The following is a 21,024-nucleotide window of genomic DNA, read 5'->3' as shown; positions in this document are numbered from 1 at the left end:
GGCAGCTTTTCTCTCTGGACTGTCAGGGTTCTCCAATGGAGCAACCTTGCTTTTGTTGTTTTCCTTTGAATCGCGGGTTCCCTGGAGCGCTGAGCGCATCCCCAGCAGTGCTGTATTCTGCCCTGTGGTGTGCAGCGTACCTTAGAGCTTAGGTAAAGAGGAGATTCACTTCACTGTTGTCCGTCCATATCCAGGACAATCCGAACCAGTCTGAGAGTGTCCGCCATCCTTGTTCCACATCCCCCTACATTAGGAATACAGTGTGTCTAATTGCAACCTGGTTTATTTCATATTTTCACCAGCCTCCATGCAAAAACTCGGGTAAACGTCCCAGCACTGTGGGCGTCTCAGTCCTTCTCAGAGGTCTGATTTAATCTCCATCCTTCAGCACTGGGTTCTGCAGCGAGGATGGTTTCCGACTTGAACTTCAAACCTGTCCTGGGACTGAAGAGATGACCCCTGTGACTCTGAGGGTGAAGTCTGCATGATGTTGGAGCAGTGGCAGAAGAACGCAGGCAGCATTCCTGGGGGCCTGTGGGCACCGATAACGTGGGCTGAGAGGGCACTCGGAAGCGTGAGGCTGCCAGACCCCCAGCTCCTCACTGCACCTGCTGGGAAATGACCAAGTGGACAAAGTTTCAAGGTCAGAGCCCAGAAGGCGACAGCAGCTCAGGGAGCAAGCACACCGTCCTCTGGGTCTCCATCCCCTGTCACCGTTGATGGCAGCTGTGCCACAGCAGGTGCTTAAGCAACACTCCAGAATTAGACTGTTGGCATTAGTACAGTAGATCTGCATTTCCTTCAGACTGGTAGACTTTGGTCTTGGGTACGAAGCTTCCATCAGCCCCAAAGCCAACTCCACAATCATATTCCTACGGACTGCCTCTCACAGCGATGCACGTTTTGCTTTCATGGAAGCTAATTGCCTGTAACATCAGGGCAGCAGGAACCTCAATGTAGGCACTGCCCACAAATGGACAGCATGAACTTGGGGTCCAGTGAAATTCCCCTAGCTTTCCCTTATCTCCAAAACCATACATTTACAGCTGACGCACCAGGCGTTGAGGGGAGACGGGCTCACTTGATGCCGGAAAGTAGGACACAGACGCTGTCACTACGGGATCATTGTGCACGCTCTGCTGGGCGCGAGGACACTTCTGGGGTCAGTATTGTGGAGCAGCAGGTGAAGCCCCTGCCTGCAGGGCTGGAGTCTCATGCGGGTGCCAGTTCAAGTCCCATGTGCTTGGGAAAGCAGCAACAGATAGCCCAAGTCCATGGGCCCCTGCCACCCACAGGGGACAGCCAGGTGAAGCCTTAGCCACAATGTTGTGGCCATGTGCTTGTGAACCAGTAAATGGAAGATCTCCCTCTCTGCCTCTTTCTCTCTCTGTCTTTCAAATAAATATACCTTTATGTATCTAAGGACTGAAGGCATACGTAACACAGCAATGCAGATTTATGGAGGGGAAGCTGCCATGGCTGCTTCAGTCCCAGGAAAGACTGGGAGAAGGTTCATGAACAAGTGTGCCAGGCTCGGCCACCCCCTGCCCGCCTGCAAGAGCCTCCAGGAACGCTCAGGGGTCAGGCGTTGCCATCTCCGTTTTTAAAATAGCCAGGGCCATTAGGCCACTGTGCGTGCCGCAGGACCAGCTCTCACTTTGTGGCAAGTTCTTCCAGGCAAATGCTGCAGACAGCGGAGTTCTGGGGGTAGGGAGCTCGTGTCCTCCCTCACAAGCCGACCTCTGACACATCACAAGCAGCGGGTGCCCCTGCCTGGTGCTCCTTCTGGGGCATCTCCTTTGGCTCCTCATTTGCCTAATTGCCCTGCTGGGCTGGCAGGCCTGGCCCCTGCAGTCCTGGCTCTGCCGACTGTGGAGACCCCACCTGGCACGCTGCGTAGGTGCGTCAGCAAGCTGGGTTGCAATGAATGAAAAATCAATGAGGATGAGTGCGGAGGCTGCATGCGCAAGTCCAACCTAGTTTGTCCCGAATTTGCAACTACTTACATAGATCACACGGTGTGTAAGATGGTAAGTGAATGCAACGGTGAGCTGTTTCTGCTGAATTAGGCTGTGTGTGTGTGTGTGTGTGTGTGTGTGTGGTTCTCCCTTTAGAACAAGCAAATCTAACCTGCTTAGGGAAGGCACATGTACAATGAATGATGATGGTGGCAGGGTTCATGCAGAAATTCCTTATTTGCCACGGTTTAAAATCCAGTTCCTAATTTAGATGATAAATATTCCTACTGCTCTGCTCAACTTGGGAGGTTTCACGTTTTGAAGTGTCCAGCAATGTCCTTGCCACGCGTCTCTGGAACTTGCTGCGACTCCGTATTGCTGAAACCACACTGTTTGAAACTTCAGGATTTACGCCTCTGCACAGACAGAGTTAAACACTGTTTGGACTCTGGCTGCAGCAGGGGGACCGGCATCCTTCAAAGCTGGCTCTCCGAGGCGGCTGCAGGAACTCCCCGAGCAGATTGGGTTAAGTGTTATACAGACCCATTCTCTGATGCTAAGGCGGTAAGGTGTCGTGCAGTGCAACGCTCCGGCTGGCTGGCTGGCTCACGCGTCTTTCTGTGTGCCATGCTTTTGCAGTGAGGAAGACTCTGGGAGCTGTGAGGATGAAGGCTTTACTCCTTCTGGTGCTGACTTCCATCTGCTGGGCTGACCATCTGTCGGACAAGTACACCCTGGGTCGGGACAGAGTGATTCACATACAAGGTAAGAGAACAGCCTCTTAGCAAAGGTGGTCCGTGCCGTGAGCCTGGGAGCAGAGATGCCGGGCTGAGACTTGGCGATGGCTCTGCTGTGCTGCCTCTCCCTCTGCCCTTCTGCTCTCCCTGACTTTCTGAACACTGTTATGTTACAGTCGGCTTGGGAATGTCCGGCTGCAGTGAACTGGTGTAGGACAGTTGCTCCCCTTCAGTAGAAGGGGGGTGCACAGAATTGAATTCAATGCCAGGCGGAGGGAAAAATAGAAAGCAAAATTTTGTAAAGGTCATTCTGTTAGAGGAACTGAATAATCATTAAGGATGCAAATCAAGTGAAAATCCAATGATCCTGGTCCAGGAAGAAGTAACTTACCCTAGTCTCAGCTCTTTCAGCAAAACTCTAGTTGGCACAGAGCAGGCTGCCTTGCCTCTGCGGATTTCTGCCAGCTCAGCTGAGTCCTGAGCCCCGAGTGCAGCAGGCAGATTTGAGCTGCAGTGTGATGCAGCTGCTTCCTGCACCCGGCTCCAGAGGAGGGACAGCCTGCAGGAAGCAAGCTAAGGGACTTATGCAATAAGAAAATCCAATTCTAAGAGAGCTGAAGCGTGTCCCCTTGCCCTTGAATGCTGAGTCATTAAAGTGAGAACTGCAGGGCTTCCTCAACTGATGCTATCAGCTTTAGACCAACTCACTAGGGGGACCAGAGGCATTGGAAAGTTTGCAGAGACATAAAAAGTTCCGTCTTCAAGGTCAAAAGTATAGTCTCAGAAGATGGCATTCGCTGGGTGGTGTGGCTTACGAAGGGCAAGTCATTGTGGGAAACGGGCCGAGCGTCCTTGTCATGGGTGACTAGTAAAACGGCACTGGATTTGTCCAGCGATTTTAGACACATCTTTCAATTACTTCTGCTCCCAGCAAATTTATTTTTTCGACTGTGAAATCATGGAAGGAAATTATAAAGTAAGTTGTACTGTGCATGCTGTGCTTGATTCAGCTGCTTTTTAATGTATACAGAAGAATGAAATGTGTTCTCCTAAGGTGCTATTTACAGAGCTTTCTAATGAAGAACTGCATTTTAACTTCTAGTCACAGAATTCAAGTCAGCTGAAACAATAACACCTAGTCATTGGGACCAATACGCCAGTGTTCACTTTTTCACTCCAATACAACATGAACTTGGACTGTGGTTGTCACGAGCTCACACATGTTTAGCTAAACCATTGCACCTGAGCCTGGACATGCTATTGTGAAAACAGAAATTACTCTGAAAGTCAGCCTCAAGTTAACTCAGGAAGAGGCACCTGCTTCTCCAGCAGCCCCCTCCCCAGGGACTGGGCACATGCTGGGCAGAGGGCCTGCTGACCGTAGCTGTCAGAAAGCTTTTTGCATACGCTGCAACGTGCATCCATTGTCCATTTTAAAAAAAAATGTGCCTTGATACTACACTTCATTTTAATTGTAAATTCATATTCTTAGAAAGTGTATGCCAGCTTCGAAAAGACGCACAGCGCTCTTAAGTCATAGCGCTACAAGACCTACATGTGATTTGTGAAAATTTATACCGAGCTGTGATTTGGCCTAGGGATTAAGTTGGATCTGTGTCAGGATTTATTATGAAATTATTCCAAATACCTACTCTCATTTTCTTTCCCCAAATAACTTTTCTCCCTTGCAATACAGAGAGTTTTCAAATGCCTTGGTCCCTTGGCAAAACCCCCTCTTGGTGGCCGGCCCTAATTTCAGGCATCCCCTGCTCCGCACACATGTACCCCACAGCACAGCACGGCGCCTTCGTGACTGACGGGAAGTGGGGGACTGTTTGCTCCCTGAACGCTTTAATAAACAGGCCTGGGCAGATGGGATGGCAGGGAACTCAACCGTCTGAAAAAGTGCGAGAATGCGGAGTGCCATGATGGAGTAGCTGATCTGAAGCTCAGGTTGCTGAACTGCGCTGATAAGCAGGGCCAGCTCTTCTCCGTGGTACAAAATTCTGCCAAACTCGCTCTGCTGAGAAAGTGCATTTCTGCTGTGTTCCCTGAATGTCTGTGTCTCCAGTGCCAGGGAGGAGAGCACTGTGGCTCCTGCCTGCGCATCAGCTGGTCTTACTTCACCCCTCCTCTAGCTTTCAAAGGGCATAGCTGGTGCAGACACTGGCATCACAATGGTTAATCTGGCTTTTTAAAAAGAAGGCAAATGGCCAGGCAGGAAAATGGTCCCTTCATTCCCTGTGCAAGGCAGCTCCAGTGAAAAGCACTTTCCTGCTGGTAGAATAAAAACCCTCCAGTGTCTCACGGAGAGGCAGGTGTTGGTGGAATTTCACTGCATTCTGAAGCTGTTGGTGTGTGAAGTAGGTTCCACACAAAAGGCAACCTTGTCCACAGGGCTATTGCTGGTGTGTGGTGGAGCTGCGGAAGTGCCTCCTGAGCAGGGAGCTGGAGATCCTGTCCTTCCCTGGGAAGAGAGGCTGCTGGGGGGGGCTGCTGTCTGACGCCGGCAGCCAGGTGGGTGACACGGACCCGAGCACTGGAGCAGGTGGCAGCAGCTCGCAGGTGCACTGAGAGTCACCAAGACCCAAACTGGCTCGCCGATCTGGGATGCAGGAGTATCGAGTAGTGCCTTAACCTGCTGTGCCCCATGGCCCACACCACAAGCGGAAATCTTGCAAGTGAAGATTGTGTCTTTCTATGTTATTAACTAAAATGTATTGCCATCATCCTCAAAAGATAAAGCAATTCGATTTTTAAGAATCATTTGTTGAAAGTCAAAGGTAGAGACGCAGAGAGCGCTGAGTGAATGTGAACTAGACGCCTCCTGCTGTCTGTTGGCACACTCGAAATCCTGCTTCCCAGAAGCCAGAAGGACTCAAGTCCAGGTCATCCAGCTCATTCTACAGACAAGGACATCAAGGCCAAGGACTAGCCAACTGGCCCCCAGCAGGTGTTCAGGGCCTGTTTGCAAAATCCCAGGACGAAGATTCCATTATTTCTCCTGCTTAAGTCCTAATCGATTCTGTCCACATCCAGGGTAACCCTAACATGCTGAGGGAGGAGCAGCAGGGGAGTGAGCCCGCTGTGAGTCTGGGCAATGAATTCTGTTGGACCCCAGCCCGCCTCCCATCCCTGTGTTGTACTCGACGGGGGTGCACAGCTGCCAGATGCAGCAACACTCCCGACACGTGTGTGCTGGGCAGCGTGTTCCCACACTGCTGTCCTGTCCCTTATGTAACATGGCAGCATTCAGGGATGGTGGTACAGAGTGGATGGAAAGCAAGGCATGTGCTTAATAACGTATAACCATGAACCACAGACACAGCCGAAGTCTGATGGGAGAGTGTAAGTGTTACACAAGCGTAGATTGCTCTCCTGAACCTAAAATCTGCTGGAACTCAGACTGTTACACAGTCAGCTTGGTCTTGCCTCGGTCTTTCAGAAACAGGGCATACTACGTGATATAAAACTGCCAAGTGCAACAAAATGAAGGAAATACTCCCAAATGTTTTCCAAGTTATATTTAGATAAATACATATTTAAAACAGTAATTTTATCTAGAAATTGGTGGGCATAAAATATCAGAGAAAGAACATGGAGTTAAGTATGCACGTCAGTATGTAAGAATGTTACCGTACATATGCCCACAGATAGCTCATCCACTCAGCAAATGTGCTGACACCGAGGAAACAGGACAGCATGGACACAGTGGATTCAGTGCTACCACATATGGTAGCTAGCAGACAGAATCTGTGTGTGCCTAGGGCCACTCACTACAACAAAGTCTGTGTTTCACATTAACTTTGCTTCCGGCACTAGCATGAATATTGCTAGCCCTTATCCCGGCCCTCTTTATGCTTGGGTATTCTTTGAAGAAACCCACTCATTCTGACCTCTCCTGAACCTTGGCCATCTCCGTGTGAAACACTGGCCAACGTCTGAGGAAAGACAGACGTGTCTCCCACGAGCTTACTGACAGTGCTGCCAAAGCAGCGCCCAGGTCATCAACGGAGGAAACCAGGGAAGGGTACCAAGTCCCCAACCTGGAGCTCTTCGTGCAGAGCTCCGTATCTGCACTTGCTACACTGCCATCGCCTACTGACGTCTGAAGAGCGTATCTGAAGGATGTTTCTAGATGGAAGACTGAATAATTTAGAAGGCTAAGTCCTTCTAAGGCTAAATTCTGTCATTTCTGTAAATTATCCATTAACACAGTGCAGTTTTGCATTTTCAGTTAAAATAGCCTGTATTTAATCATCTTTTCAGTAGCAACAAATCCACGCTGAAGGACCATTGCTTTTGCGGGCAGCCCGAGTGCTGCAGCCCACGGAGTCGCAACAAGTCAACTATTACATTTCGAAACTCTGCCAACGACTCAGAAGACCCCTTCGGTGGAAGCCCTCCCATTGTTCCCCGCTTTCCAGTACCAACGTGACTCAGCTAATGCTGCAATAGATTGCTATACTATTTCTTACTGAAGAGAAAGCGTGGATTTACCAAACACTTAGAAATAGTAGATTGAATAGTTTGATTCTTATTTTTATTTTATTGAGTTGTGAGAGAGAGAAAAGGGGCTCCCTTCTACTCATTCCCTCCGCAAATGCAGATGGCAATTGCGTGTGAGAGATGCCATGGACAGAAACTGGCAGAATTTTGTTCCAGGCTTCTCAGGTGGGATCCAAAGCAACACTGCGCCTGTCCTTCCAAAATCCACCACTGCAGGTGAGCCACCCTAGGAACTCAGCTTCCTAGGAACTGTCCTTGGAAGCTGTAGGGAACAGTGTGTGCGATGATGGAAGAGTCAACAGCACCTGTGTGCTCAGCGCCAGCCAGGCTCTAGGCTAAGGTGTCAGTGTGTGTCCCCTCATCTAAGCCACACAAGAACCCTAAAATGGTGGCAGCTTGTCTGCTTTTTATTGGTGAAGAAACTGAGGCCTAGACCAATAAACCAATGAGAAGAGGAGTGGAAGGGTCGTGTCAGTGGAAAGGCAATGGTCCCCATGGGAGCTCAGCAGCAGCCTGGAGCACAGACCCTTCGGTCTGTCCTCAGCGGGGAATGACAAAGGAGAGGGCAGTAACAGTGTCCATCCAAGAATCATGAATTTCTAAACTGGATTTAGTTGATCTTTGGAGAGCCTCAGAGCGACCCAGCATTCATACAAGCAGACAGTTCTCCCTGATCAACTCTAAATGGCGAAGGCCTAAGAAGTCCTTCCCCCATCAAGTTCTTAAAACACGATATGTATCTTTAATTGTTTGGAAGGAAACTTGGATAGTGATGTACACAGCCTTGATCAACATCTCCAAAATCATCACCAGATATTGATGCTGTGCACCTAGCTGTCACACAGCATGGGCAGGAAGTTGGCATGGGCCCATACAAGCAAACGTGCCATGGCAGCCACGTCAGGCGATGCAGATCTCACCGGGAAGGATGGGAGTGATAGCAAAGGCTGAGGATTGGTCGGCTGGGAAGGACAGAGCAGAGACCACTGAGCTTGGAACCATCTTCCATCCATTCCCTACCCTCACCCTTCAGGCATAGTTTATAGCAAACCACACTTTCAAGTTCACACAAATGGCAAGAAGCACACCTGGTCAGGTACCTCCATGCCAAAGTCTGACCTCCCTCTGGTCAGACACAAATTCAAGAAGATTCCAGCTCCCAGTACGTAAGGTCCGAGGGCTACAAGGAGTTCTTGTTTCCCTTCTGCCACAGATCCGCTTTGCTGCTACATGAATAGTCAGCATCCCCCATTTTGGAATGACAGGGCTGAGCAGGGAGGGAGGGGGCGTCAGGGATCCAGGGGACCCCTGGAAGGGTTCTGGCTGCAGACCAAGCCAACCAATCAGACTCACGCCCTAAGGCACAAAGCTTCTGAGCCTGGTGAGCAGGTGGAAAAACAATTAGATTCCTTCAGTATGCAAGAAACTAATTATAAAGTTTAATGAGTGAGACACTGCATCTTTTTTCCTAAAATTGTGTATCCTATTCAAAGGTAATGTGTCAGGTACACTGAGCGAGCGATACAGCATCATGCAGCCTACTTAAAAGCTGTGACTCTGGGAAGAGTGTTTCTCACTTAGAGCTGTTTCGAGGACCAGGGCAAGCTCACGTCTACTGCTCCAGGGAGCACTCAAGTGCACCTCAGGTACACACACTTATTGCCTACTAGGTACTGCCCTGATACTGCACAAACTACACGATGTCACCAGTCACTCGATAGCAAGAAAGACACAGATCCCTCCCGCCTCGCTGTCCTGAGGCTTGGGCTCGCCTACAAAGAAAGGAACATCTTCCAAAGTGTTAGTCCTACAGGTGCAAACCTCCCCACGTCACAGCAGGTGCCAGAGAAGGAAGTATTTTTTTTAAGACTTTTCAGTGTTTTGGAAAGGACCTGTCAGAGAGCTGGCAGTGAGGTCTGCGCCTGCTGATTAGGAACATGGGCATAAATTCTTGCTGAGAGGAGAGCAGAGTTTGGGAGAGCTGTGATGACCAAACAAGATGGTGCAAGTAGTGCATGGTGCTGAACTGCATAATTGAAGCTGGTTAAAATGGCACATTTTTAAATACATATCTTGCCACAGGGTGTATGGTTGATGTTCTTGTTTGGTACCTTATTTAGCTATCCTAAGTTGATTTTCCAATAGCTGTTCTGTTCAGAAGTCAGCAACCTACCAGCAGGCAAAGAGGGCAGCGTCAGCACCGGTCATCTCACGCATCCACATTACATTTAAAATTGGATCTATAGAACTTCCTCTTTTTTTCCTGTTACCCAAATTTCTTTGTATTTGAACTTCCCTTCCCCCAAATTTTATTTTTAATAGAACTGAGAACAGGAGCTAAGTATTACAGTGCAGTAGGTTAAACCAGTACCTGCAATATCAACAGCCCCTACTAGTTTAAGTCCTGGCTACTCAGTTTCTGATCCAGCTTCCCATCAGTGTGCTTGGGAAAGCGGTGTAGGGGGGACCATGTTGTTGGGCCCTTATCATCCACATGGGAGACACACATGGAGTTCCAGGCAGCTGGATTCAGCCTAGCCCCACTCGGGCCATTGCAGGCATATGGGGAGCAAACCAACAGATAGAAGTTCGTTCTCTCTCTCCCTCTCTGATCCTACTCTCTGTAACTTTACCTTTCAAAGAGAACAATAGACCGTAGTCTGAAATCATATTTTATATTGTTTTTTCTGTAATGTTTTGCAATCTAGATGACTTTCTCTGAATTCCAGAGCAAGGACCAACTCTTTAGCCATTACATTTGTTAGTTGGTGAAAGCAAATGATGCCCTCAGGACCTCACAGCAGAAACCCATCTAGCAGTTTTGCAAGGTCCAGCAGGCCTCCCAGCAGGCCATCCCCTCTCCCCTGGAGACACCTCTACGCCCTGAAGGGCATCGGATCGTGCAAGCCCCTGTTGGCGACTCTCACAGATGGAGAGAGGAACGTTTCTTATAAACCGCACATTTTACAAAGCCAGTCCCTCGATGCATATCTCATCTCTCCAGTCTTGCATTCTGAACATACAGCTCCCCTTACGGACACAAGCAACCACCATCTTCACGCGCGACCTTAGTGCACGAAAGGAAAAGGCAGATGATCATGCGTGGTGCTGCCCAGTGTTATTTATTCTTCCATTTTACAAAATGGGCAACACTGAGCCAGATGGTCAAGGTGTATGTCTTTATTTAATCACAGTTTTAATTTTAAGCGGATACACATTTTTAAATGCAGTGATTAGACTCAAGCTTACTCTCAAAGTACAGAACTTCTCAGCCTTGCTCCAGGCCCCCTTTCTGCTTTGTCTTTCCTTTCTCCTCTCCTTCAGCTCAGTGTGTTTTCCATCTGATATCTACGATGACAGCCTATGGCACAAGGCCTGATGGGAGTCTTTCCTTAAGGGGCAGAGAGAGAAAGATGCCAACCACCTCTGATCCATCAGTGCCATCAGTGCATTGTCCACTGCTTCTAAAAAGCCAGTGCTGGGCTTCAAGAAGGGAGGCAGGAGGTCAGTGTAGGTGTCACATGTAAGTGGCAGGGACCCAGCCCAGCCCCCATGGCTGCCTTCCAAGGTGCCTAGTAGCCAGAAGCTGGAGTTAGAACCATCAGCTGGGACTCAAACCCACGTACATCCAATGTGAGATTCAAGTATCTTCCCCTTCAAGCCAAATGCACACCCCAAGAAGCTGAAGTTCACCCTTCTCATGACGTGGACTTGCCAGAATCTACCAGCTAAACCAAAGCGGAGCCTGCATGCAGACTCCAGGCTCCTTGGCCAGGGCTCATTTGTGCACGCTGGTCTTGTTCCACCACTGACCACTCTCTCCAGCAGCAGTCAGAGCTCTCTAGTCTATAGTTTGTGTGACTGCTGGAAGCAGGTGCACAAACGAAAACCATCGTTCTTAAGGCCACATCCGTGAGCGTGAATGTCTGTAAGTCACTTCCTACGTTACACATCATTCCTGAGATTCTTTCAAGTCTAGCCAGGGACATCTGGCATCTGTTACTTCAACAACTGCTCTGCCTCCACCACCAAGGAAGGAAATAGAAAACATACTCTGCATAAAGTCAGTGGATTTGTGTTGCTCAGCTTTTAATATCATAGGATTCCTCCTCTACTGACAACGCTGGGGTAGAAGTTGGGGTGGGGTGCACGGCTACAAGATGACAGTTCAATTTGCACTTAACTACAGGGGAGGCTGGAAGTCTTAGTTTCCATCTTTGCTTTAGCTCTTCCACTGATAAGGCATTCAGACCCTGTGTTCATGGTGGAACAGCCTACAATTACTGCCAGCCACACGAATGTCCCAGTCTCTTCTATAACACAGATGGTGCCTGATGTGTTTTTCACTGCACAAGGTTCAAAACTTTAGAAATCAGACTGTAAATGTTGCAGTATTTACCAAAGTTGTGCTCAGTGTTGCAGCAATCATATTTGAGAAACAGTGTGTGAAGCCTGTGTGGAGGGGTCAATGAACAACGAGGGTACCCATGCGTTAGGTCAGCTGCATGTGGGAGAGTCACTTCCCCCAATGCCCATAAAGGGAAACTGGAGCTATGTGGTTGCACACCTTGCCAGTGGCTGCAGCATCAGTGAATGCAGAAGGTGCCCTAGACCAGGTCTGTGCCATGCCAAAGCCCATGTTCCAAACTCTCCTTCCTTCGACCTGAAACAACTTAGAAGGATCATGAAATGAATCTAAAATCACGTCCATCCCAGCCTGGACAAGTTCTGCTCCCAGATGACACCCTGGCCAAAACACTGGAAGCAGAGTAGGTCCGCCAGTGCCCCCTGGCATCCTGGCCCAGTGGTCACAGCACCACCCTTCCTCCTGCTCCACCAGGGTTTAGGTAGAACTTGAATACAGTCACTCAAGGGTATGTAGGGTAGAGTTGGATTAATTCTTTCATCTCTCAAGATTCTCTGCGCTTCAATAAAGAATGGATCATAAGTGAAATGCATAATGACCTGGATTTGTGATTAGTTTTAACCAAATATTAAATGAAGCCATTCTCCTCTGGTTTCATTATCTGTTGAAATGAGTCCACTAATGGTTTGGTGAACCCTTTCAGTTGTGGAAGATGATGACTCACTTATTAATGATATGCTTGCTTTTAAATATTAATTCTGATGGCTGCACGACAGAGATAAATAGTGGGTCTGTTTCCACAGCACTTCCTATGTTGACGTCAGACTCTTGCATGCCACTGTTTCCCTGAGTCTTGAAGTCAGCCTCATGGTGGGTGGCTGCTCAGCCTTGTCTTTGTGGCAGCTTAAATGTCTCCTGGCCAACGATTAGTCCATAGTCTTGGCCTCAGGCAGAGGCCTGCAGAGTGTCACAAAGGAAAAGAGCCATGTGTGGACCGGCAGGTGCAGGTGTCCATTTCTTATGCCCCATCCTTGACGGAGTTTGTCAAGGGCAGAAGCACCATGCGCCAGCCTGGGGGAATCCCAGAGAAAGCTGAGATCTGAGCGTCCCAGCTGGCTGTCTGTAAGAGGCTGCACTGCTGACTTGGCAGACCAGGATCCCTGCGGTCCTCCTGAGGAAGCAATGCAGTCCTTGGAGGAGAGGGGAGGAAGCCGAGAGGGCAGGGCAGGACAAGGCCCAGGGAGAGAACCACAAGCACACCAAAGCAGAAAGCAAGGGGAGAGCCTATGGACGGACGTTTAAGGGAGTAAGGGAACATGGGTCAGGCCAGAACATGCAGTAGAAAGATGCTGTCAGCAGTCAAACATCAAGCACTTGATCCTCTTCCTGCAAGTGCAGCACAGCCTGGGATGAGACAACTCAGCAGGGCATTTCACACCCTGAAACTTTCTGGTTTGTCTCAATGAAACACTCATAGAACCCTGCCATTTCTCGTGGTCTTGTTCCTACATGTTTGATATTACGTATAAAACATGACGTAACTACATACTGCCCTTCAGGTAACTATAGCAATTGTCTCCAATACTTCTAGTGATTGTAATACAACAATGCAACAATGCATTTCCTGCCCTCCCCTTCCCACCCCCAACCTCATTGGCTTGGAAGGTACGACCGCCTTCCACACTGTCTGGGCCCTGGACTGCCTTTCTCCATGGCTAGGCGGAGGACACTGTCGCCCAAAGTTATCCTGAGCCGGACGGCCTGTAACAGCAACACACTGCATTTTCTAGAAAACCCCTGAAAGCACCCTCATGATTCTTCTTTCTTGAATTGTAGCGGAGGACGGTCCCCGTCTCCTGGTGGAAGCGGAACAGGCCAAGGTATTCTCACACCGTGGTGGCAATGTCACGCTGCCGTGTAAATTCTACCGAGACCCGACAGCCTTCGGCTCAGGACTGCACAAGATCCGAATTAAGTGGACCAAGCTAACTTCAGATTACCTCAAGGAAGTGGATGTCTTTGTGTCCATGGGATACCACAAGAAAACCTACGGGGGCTACCAAGGCAGGGTGTTCCTGAAGGGTGGCAGTGAGAACGACGCGTCCCTGGTCATCACTGGCCTCACCTTGGAGGATTACGGGAGATACAAGTGCGAGGTGATTGAAGGGTTGGAGGACGACACGGCCGTGGTGGCGTTAGACTTACAAGGTAGGTGTCTCTGGGCCGCACTGAACTTCAGCGTGAGCATTAATCATGGCTCTTTCTTTGGCGTGAGGGATGACATCCAGGGGTTGCCATAGTAATAATGTGACAGACCATAAGTCCGCTACAGCCTGCTTTGGATTCTTTCCTGTTTTACCGTTGGCCCATGATTCCAGCTTTTGTGTTTGTAAGGTGCGTGTAACACTCCTGCTCAAACCTGAAACTGTTTGCAATCTTGAGACACACGCACTGAAGCCGAATTCATCACTTTCAGAAACTGCCTTACGCTATTTCTGTTTTAAATCTCATTATATGGTTACGGAGGAAATTCAGATTGGATTCTTTATTCTGTTTCTAAAATTATTTTGGTTACAAAATAATAGCAAGTCTTATAAAAGACAGCTGCTAACTAAAATGCATGTAATTGTATTCTGTAAAACTAATGTGAAGGAAGTCACCTCTGGATTCATGTAAATGTGTTGTATTTTTCCCCAGTGACCCAAAGTGCTTGGACATTGCACAGCAGTCAAGGCATTTTGGGGGAGGCGGTGGAATTTTGTCTCTTGCGTGTGGCTTACATTGAGTAGGTCCAACAGTTTGTTGTAGCTGTGCCACTGGACAGTGTCCTCTGTGGACAGTGTCCTCACGGCTCTTCCTCTCCTCCGTCTGGTGCTCATCCTCTAGGAGGAGAGACAAATCCTCTCTCTTTGTGGCCATCTGGATATTGATAACATTCAGGTAACCATATGAGATTATCACCTTGAAGATTCTCCTGCTCTAAATGTACTGGGTTTTGAGTCCCACTTGTGGTTACCTTCATGGGCCAGACCGGGGGATTCCACAGGCCTAACATTCCTGCAGTCTGCAGGATGAGTTCTATAACTGAGGCAGCTCACCCAAGTTCACGGTATGTCTTCATTTAGGAAATATGAGTTAGTGTTAAGCTACTTGCTACTGAGTTTACATATCATCATGTTTCCTAAACATAAATGATTTGGACCCAATATTTACAGTCTCCCAAGATTTATATTTAAAGTGAAATTTTAAACAGAAGCCAGTATAATTTGCCAGAAGTAGAAAGAAATCACAAAAGCAAATATGATGAAAATCAGATTTCTACATTCTGACTGGATACCATTGCTAGGTGCTGGCTTTGAATGTGAAATCTGCTCTTCATGGTGTGAAAATCAGTTTTGCATGTGAACTCTACAACGATCCGTAGAGTTAAACTAGAACTTGCTTCAAGGTACAACAGAAGTAAAGGGAACTGGGGGGGAGGGAAGAAAGTACAACTGTGTCTTGACTAAGCCTGAACCATCCCAAATCTTCACATTCTCCTTGCTTCGGGAACACTTCCCAACGTGGATGATGCATAGGAGCTGAGTGGATGTGGTCCAAGACAACAATTGCTCAGTATTTTTACAGGTGCTGCTTGAGTGCCATGGGATACAAAGAATTGCAAGACTTTGTTCTTTTAAGAATCTTACAGACCATTAAAGAGTCTATGACCATTAACAGAGTCAGAACGCACTGACATCACCAATTGCTATAATCACATGCACCATGTCTCCTGCTGCTTTCCAGTGACTGTTCTGTAACTGAGAACACACCTTTCCTAAGGCATCGTGGCAGACTATGAGCTAGTACTCCCAACATAACCAAGGGAAATGGGTCAAATCTAAGCTTACCCACTATAATCTGGAAAGTCACACAAAGGAAAAATTGTGAGACAAAATAGAAGGCAGGGAAAGGTAGAGCTCTTGCAGTTACAGGCTTCAGAAATGAAAGGCTTCCCAAATCATTTGGAAATGATTGCCTGACTGTCCTTTGGTTAGTGCATTAACTAGCATGCCCTAGAGAACTGTCCAACACCCCCCTTCAGTGTTCCCAGAGCACCTGCAGTACAGCTGGAACCCCATTTGGTAAATATTTGAAACCTACCAGTTTTCACCTGCTAATTACGGTCTGTTGTAGGGAGTCCAGTTCTAGTGTTACACAGGAATCAATGTCCTCCGTACGGGTATACATTTGCAAATACAGAAATGACTCCTGCAGTGTGGGTGTGGGGGATGAACCTTTCCAAGAACAAGAAAGGCAGGAGATAAGATGTCCCAGGTAAGAGAAAGAAATTCCTGCATGCCAAAAAGAGGGAACAAGGAGGACAACCGCATGCCAGCCCAGCTGATTTAAGACCGATGGTGACCAAAGCATAGGCTAAACAGAGTTTGAACTTTCTGCAACCAGATTCAAACATTTGATCAGCAGAGTACATCCCCATATGTTATGACCCAGCTTTAAAGAGGGTCATGGGCTAGCCATCATACTTGATCCTGTTGGTTATTTGTAAATACTATGAGAGGCTCCTCTCCGCTGGAGTTGGGGAGGGCTGTAGGAATACAGGATTCTCGGAGAATCTCGGATGCAGCCAGAGCCTCTGAGCAGCTGATCCCACTGCTGGACACTGCACCCAGCAAGCAGCAAGCCGTGTGCAGATAAAGCCACCTTGGTCTCATTAGAATCTCACTGAGACGCACAAAGCTTGACCGGAATATCTTTGAGGTTGTCATGACTCAGGGTAGTCTCTAGTTCCTGGGACCCCCTGGGAAACGGAAGTTAACCTGGATGGTGTGCAACAGCCCTCCAAGTGCCAAGTGGACTTGCAGGTTACATCCCAAGGCAGAGAGCTGCTCTGGGATGAAGTAGTTCCCTTTCATTACATTCTTGGGGATGCTAAGGAGAAAGGATGAAAGGTTGGGAGGGGACCCAGGCCTGGCACCCTGCTGAGCTTCTCTTGCTGGCCTGCTTCCTGAGAGCCTGTAGGAGTCCTCCCCAAACAGACCCCTCCCCAGGCAATCCTGCCCCCTCGCCACAGCTTCTCCCGTTGGGCTCTGGTTCAGCTTACAGATCCCTTGGCCAAGAACCTGAGAAGGCAGGAGGAGATCAGGAAGCCTCCTTGGATCCCTGCCCCTAGTTGAGGGTGCCAGCTGGACTGCCCTCAAGGGACCAACGTGTCCTGCAAGAGGCCTTCAGGGTACACCACTCGCCTTGAGTCTGCTTTTGAAGAGGCTTCCGGGGCAGCTCGTACAAGAAAATAACTTGGTGCTGTTAAGGGAATAGTCCATCATCCAGAAGGGCTGGGAGGCCCCTGACACTGCATGTGGGGCATAACCCCCCAAGTTACTGTGTCAGTGGGACAGGCTTCGAGTAAATACAAAAGCTACACGAGCCTTACACCAGTCATGCTATGTTCTGTTCACTAGGGGCGAGATTCTTTGAAACCTTTGCCTTCAGCAGATGATACAACTCTGTTTTTTGATCTGGAAATCCCTACATCCAGTGTCCCATGCCAGCTCGCACTGTTTACACTGACCAGGGAATTCTGTCCTCCAAAATAGTCCATTAGATGTTTACTTGGTACTCAGTTAAGTCAGCCAAGTGTAGGGAAGCATTTTGTTCTAAGAATGTTTTTAAAAATATGAATTTCAGTTTGCAATATATATTATGGAAGAGGAAAAAAAATAGTAATGGAAATATTTTTAAATGAAGAGCCTTATGTTAGTTGTACTGTGCAAGGATGCAAAGCAAGAGAATAATATTAAGGGCTCCACTGAAATTTGAAACCGATGGGGCTGGCAGTGTGGCCTAATGGGTTAAGCTGCCACCGCGATGTCAGCATCTCTTGCGAGTATCAGTCCAAGTTCCAGCTCCCTGCTGATGCAAATCCCAGGAAGGAGGAAGCTGGAGCAGGGACCTGGGCCTCTGCCACCCACGAGGAGACCAGGATGGAGTCCCAGTCTCCCAGCTCTGGCCTGTTAGAGTCAGACAGGGTGCGGAGTGACCCAGTGGACCGAAGGTCTCTCTCTCTCACTCTCTCTGACTTCTCTCATTCTGCGATGCTGCTTTTCGAATCTTTCTTTTTCAATTGAGACAGAAGAGCCACAGAGCTCGTTACGGAAGTGTGCACTGCTGTCTAGACTTTTGTGATAGGAAACGAGCTGCTCTGCGGAAGCATGTAACTTCCACGAAGGGACCTTTGTAGGGGACAAATGCTGACCATTTGCCAGGAGCACAGATGAAGGAGTTCTAGATTTTCATTTGAATCATGTCCTTATACATTTAAAACAGATATAAAGTTAATTGCAGGAACGATGATTAAGTAAGTTACCAGGAGCTAATGAAGGAAGTTGTCAGGGAGGGTTACTGGGACATTAACATCTGTTCACACCTTCATCTTCAGGAAGGAGGGCTCTGAGGCCTCTGACTTTTCAGAAGTCAGCACACCCAGGACTGGTTGGGAGGGAGGGCGCTCGGAGCTGCCAGCCGAGCCACCACCCACTGCTCCCTCATCACTGGCCGAGCCACCGGCCACTGCTCCCTCATCACTGGCCGAGCCACCACCCACTGCTCCCTCATCACTGGCCGAGCCACCGGCCACTGCTCCCTCATCACTGGCCGAGCCACCGGCCACTGCTCCCTCATCACTGGCCGAGCCACCGGCCACTGCTCCCTCATCACTGGCCGAGCCACCACCCACTGCTCCCTCATCACTGGCTGAGCCACCGGCCACTGCTCCCTCATCACTGGCCGAGCCACCGGCCACTGCTCCCTCATCACTGGCCGAGCCACCGGCCACTGCTCCCTCATCACTGGCGTCCTGGAGGCTTGGCTCTGAGCTGCTTTCTTGGACACGACTGACCCCTTGCCCTCTCCTCCCAACAGGTGTGGTATTCCCCTACTTCCCACGCCTGGGCCGCTACCACCTCAATTTCCACGAGGCGCAGCAGGCCTGCCTGGAGCAGGACGCCATGATTGCCTCCTTCGACCAGCTCTATGACGCCTGGCGGGGCGGCCTGGACTGGTGCAACGCCGGCTGGCTCAGCGACGGCTCCGTGCAGTACCCCATCACGAAGCCCAGAGAGCCCTGCGGGGGCCAGAACACCGTGCCCGGCGTCAGGAACTATGGGTTTTGGGATAAAGACAAAAGCAGATATGATGTTTTCTGTTTTACATCCAACTTTAATGGTAAGCTGTTCTCTGTGCTGCCTTCTCTCCTATCCCAAATTCCCGTCTTACTTGTATAAAGACAAAAAAAAAATTTAAAGACCTTTGAAGTGTTGCTGTAGTTCGAAGATGTAAAACACTCATGAGCATCCTACCTGAGATACCCGTGAGCCGAGCAGACCTGCAGTACGCCTGGGTTCCGCCGCATGCACTTTTGATTATGAAATGTGCGTTTACTGTTGCGGGCTCTGCAGTCTTTGTGCTGCAGCCAATTCTGCCGCGCTGTGCTGCGTGGGACATGCGGCTCCTTGGGGAAGTAAGGATGCCTGCCTGCCGTGTCTCCCTTTCCCTCTCATCAAAGATGATGAGCAAAGCTCAGGATAAGAGAGCGAGTGAGCAAGGAAACGCCAGCAGAGGGAAACATTGTATCAGCCTGCTGTGACTCCAGCTCTGGCCTTCCACCCAGGACCAGAGGCGTGATTTGCCCAGCAACAGATGTGACGGTGGCCATTCTGGCCTGGTGTGAACACACCGGCCTGGGTTCTAGCCCTGGCTGTGCTCTACGTTCTAGCTCTCTCTGCCTGGCACGCTGCAGGAGGCAGCAGGTCATGGCCTTGCCACCCGCCTCCCACGAGCCTGACTGCAGCTCCTGACTTCCAACCTCTGCCTGGCAAAGCCCTGGCTGTTACAAGCGTTTGGCGAGTGAACCAGCAGAGGATGGCTCTTTCTGCGAGCCTGCATCTCTGCCAGATGCAAAGCAAGGAAAGAAAAGAAAGGATAATAATTTTTTGCTCAAAAATGATTAAGAACCTTGAAGCCAGCCCTTGTGTGAGCCAGTGGGGCTCACAGGCCACAAGCCCCACTCCTGTTTGAGAGCTTAGATCACAGAGGACAGGCTTTAGCGAAACTTTGTAAATTTTTCTTTTTGGGTGGGGGGGCTCTGCTGGCAATGAGATCTGCATTAGAACTACTCACCACGGCTTGGCAATGTTGGCATGGGACCAGCCGCACACAGCACCAGGCCCTGCTTAGCACCACCCCATTTACGCACCAGGACCCTGAGCCAACCTGTCCATGGACCTGACCCCTTTGCCCTCATCACACCTCGGTGTGCAGAGAAGTGGCAAGCAATGCTTTGTGCTTTAATGGGCTGTTTAGTAAGAGAGGAGGGGTTACCTGCTGCTCCTTGACCTCCAACCCCGACAGAGCCTAGCTTCCTGGTGTGGATGTTCTGATTCATGCGGCAGGAAGCCCAGCAGTTAGCACCGTCTGGGAAGTGGTGGTGACAAACCCGTCTTTCCCGTGCACTCAACAAGTGGTGAGATGCCAGGGCTCCCGCAGATCAAAGTAGCCAGCCATGAAGAAGCCGCGGCAGCCAAGGCACACTGGATGGTCATTCTGGGCCCGTTTGATTGGTGGCGAGTGACTCCCTGCATTTCAGCTGTAGCTTTGAGTGAGAATAATGCCTTATTGATACCTGTGATGAAAAGGACTTGAGTGCTTCTGATTTTTTTTTTTTTTTTTTTTTGTGAATGGACTTTTATGTCAGGCACTTTTTTTTTGATCCTTTCACATTCAAATTTTGCCTCTCCAGAAACTTGTACTGGGACCCAGCCTCCTAGAGCTGGAATTTCAATAGCTCTTGCTTTCACGGGAGAATTCTGTCTCCCAGGGCCACAGAGGGGCTTTTCAGTCGCTAATTAGCCAACTGAATTTGCATCTGGCATTTCCCACATCTGCACACACACTAACAGGCACGGGAAACACCCGCCTGAATGGGGGCCTCTGCTGAATTGGCATCCCCACCTTCCGCAAGCTTCAGGGGTGCTTGCCGGTACCCCCAGCTTGCTGGAGAGCGGCTTCCGCTCCTGGCTTCCTCCGTGCGGCCCACAAGCCCGATGACCCTCTGTCCTTCTGTCCACAGGCCGATTTTACTACCTGATCCACCCTACCAAGCTGACCTACGACGAAGCCGTGCAGGCTTGTCGCCATGATGGTGCTCAGATCGCCAAAGTGGGCCAGCTCTTCGCTGCCTGGAAGCTGCTGGGGTACGACCGCTGCGACGCGGGCTGGCTGGCCGACGGCAGCGTGCGCTACCCCATCTCCAGGCCCCGACGGCGCTGCAGCCCCACCGAGGCGGCCGTGCGCTTCGTGGGCTTCCCAGACAAAAAGCATAAGCTGTATGGTGTCTACTGCTTCCGATCCTACAACTGAGGGTGCTCCGGTGGCCAGATGGCAGCTGGCAAGTCAT

The 21,024-nt window shown here is 49.6% G+C and overlaps 1 protein-coding gene across 1 annotated transcript; it reads left to right on the top strand.

The window, feature by feature from the left end:
• The first annotated feature begins 2,623 nt into the window (after positions 1–2,623).
• On the top strand, positions 2,624–20,987 carry HAPLN1 (hyaluronan and proteoglycan link protein 1). Its single transcript, XM_040985888.1, has 4 exons — positions 2,624–2,723; positions 13,407–13,778; positions 18,492–18,794; positions 20,698–20,987. The coding sequence occupies exons 1-4, from the start codon at positions 2,624–2,626 to the stop codon at positions 20,985–20,987; spliced, it is 1,065 nt and encodes a 354-aa protein (XP_040841822.1).
• Positions 20,988–21,024: the final 37 nt, after the last annotated feature.

The sequence above is a fragment of the Ochotona curzoniae genome, unplaced genomic scaffold (genome assembly GCF_017591425.1).
Source record: "Ochotona curzoniae isolate NIBS_2020 unplaced genomic scaffold, NIBS_Ocur_1.0 contig_4501, whole genome shotgun sequence".
In the NCBI taxonomy this organism is placed as follows: domain Eukaryota; kingdom Metazoa; phylum Chordata; class Mammalia; order Lagomorpha; family Ochotonidae; genus Ochotona; species Ochotona curzoniae.
Note: the sequence above shows the minus strand (reverse complement) of the source record. Positions and strands in the feature narration are given on the sequence as shown.

What these genes read in the sequence shown, in the direction of transcription:
- HAPLN1 (XM_040985888.1), top strand. Translation starts at nt 2,624, where the DNA reads ATGAAGGCTTTACTCCTTCTGGTGCTGACTTCCATCTGCTGGGCTGAC. An exon ending in CAGAGTGATTCACATACAAG is followed by an intron (nt 2,724 to 13,406) that starts GTAAGAGAACAG and finishes CTTGAATTGTAG; the next exon opens with CGGAGGACGGTCCCCGTCTC. An exon ending in GGTGGCGTTAGACTTACAAG is followed by an intron (nt 13,779 to 18,491) that starts GTAGGTGTCTCT and finishes TCCTCCCAACAG; the next exon opens with GTGTGGTATTCCCCTACTTC.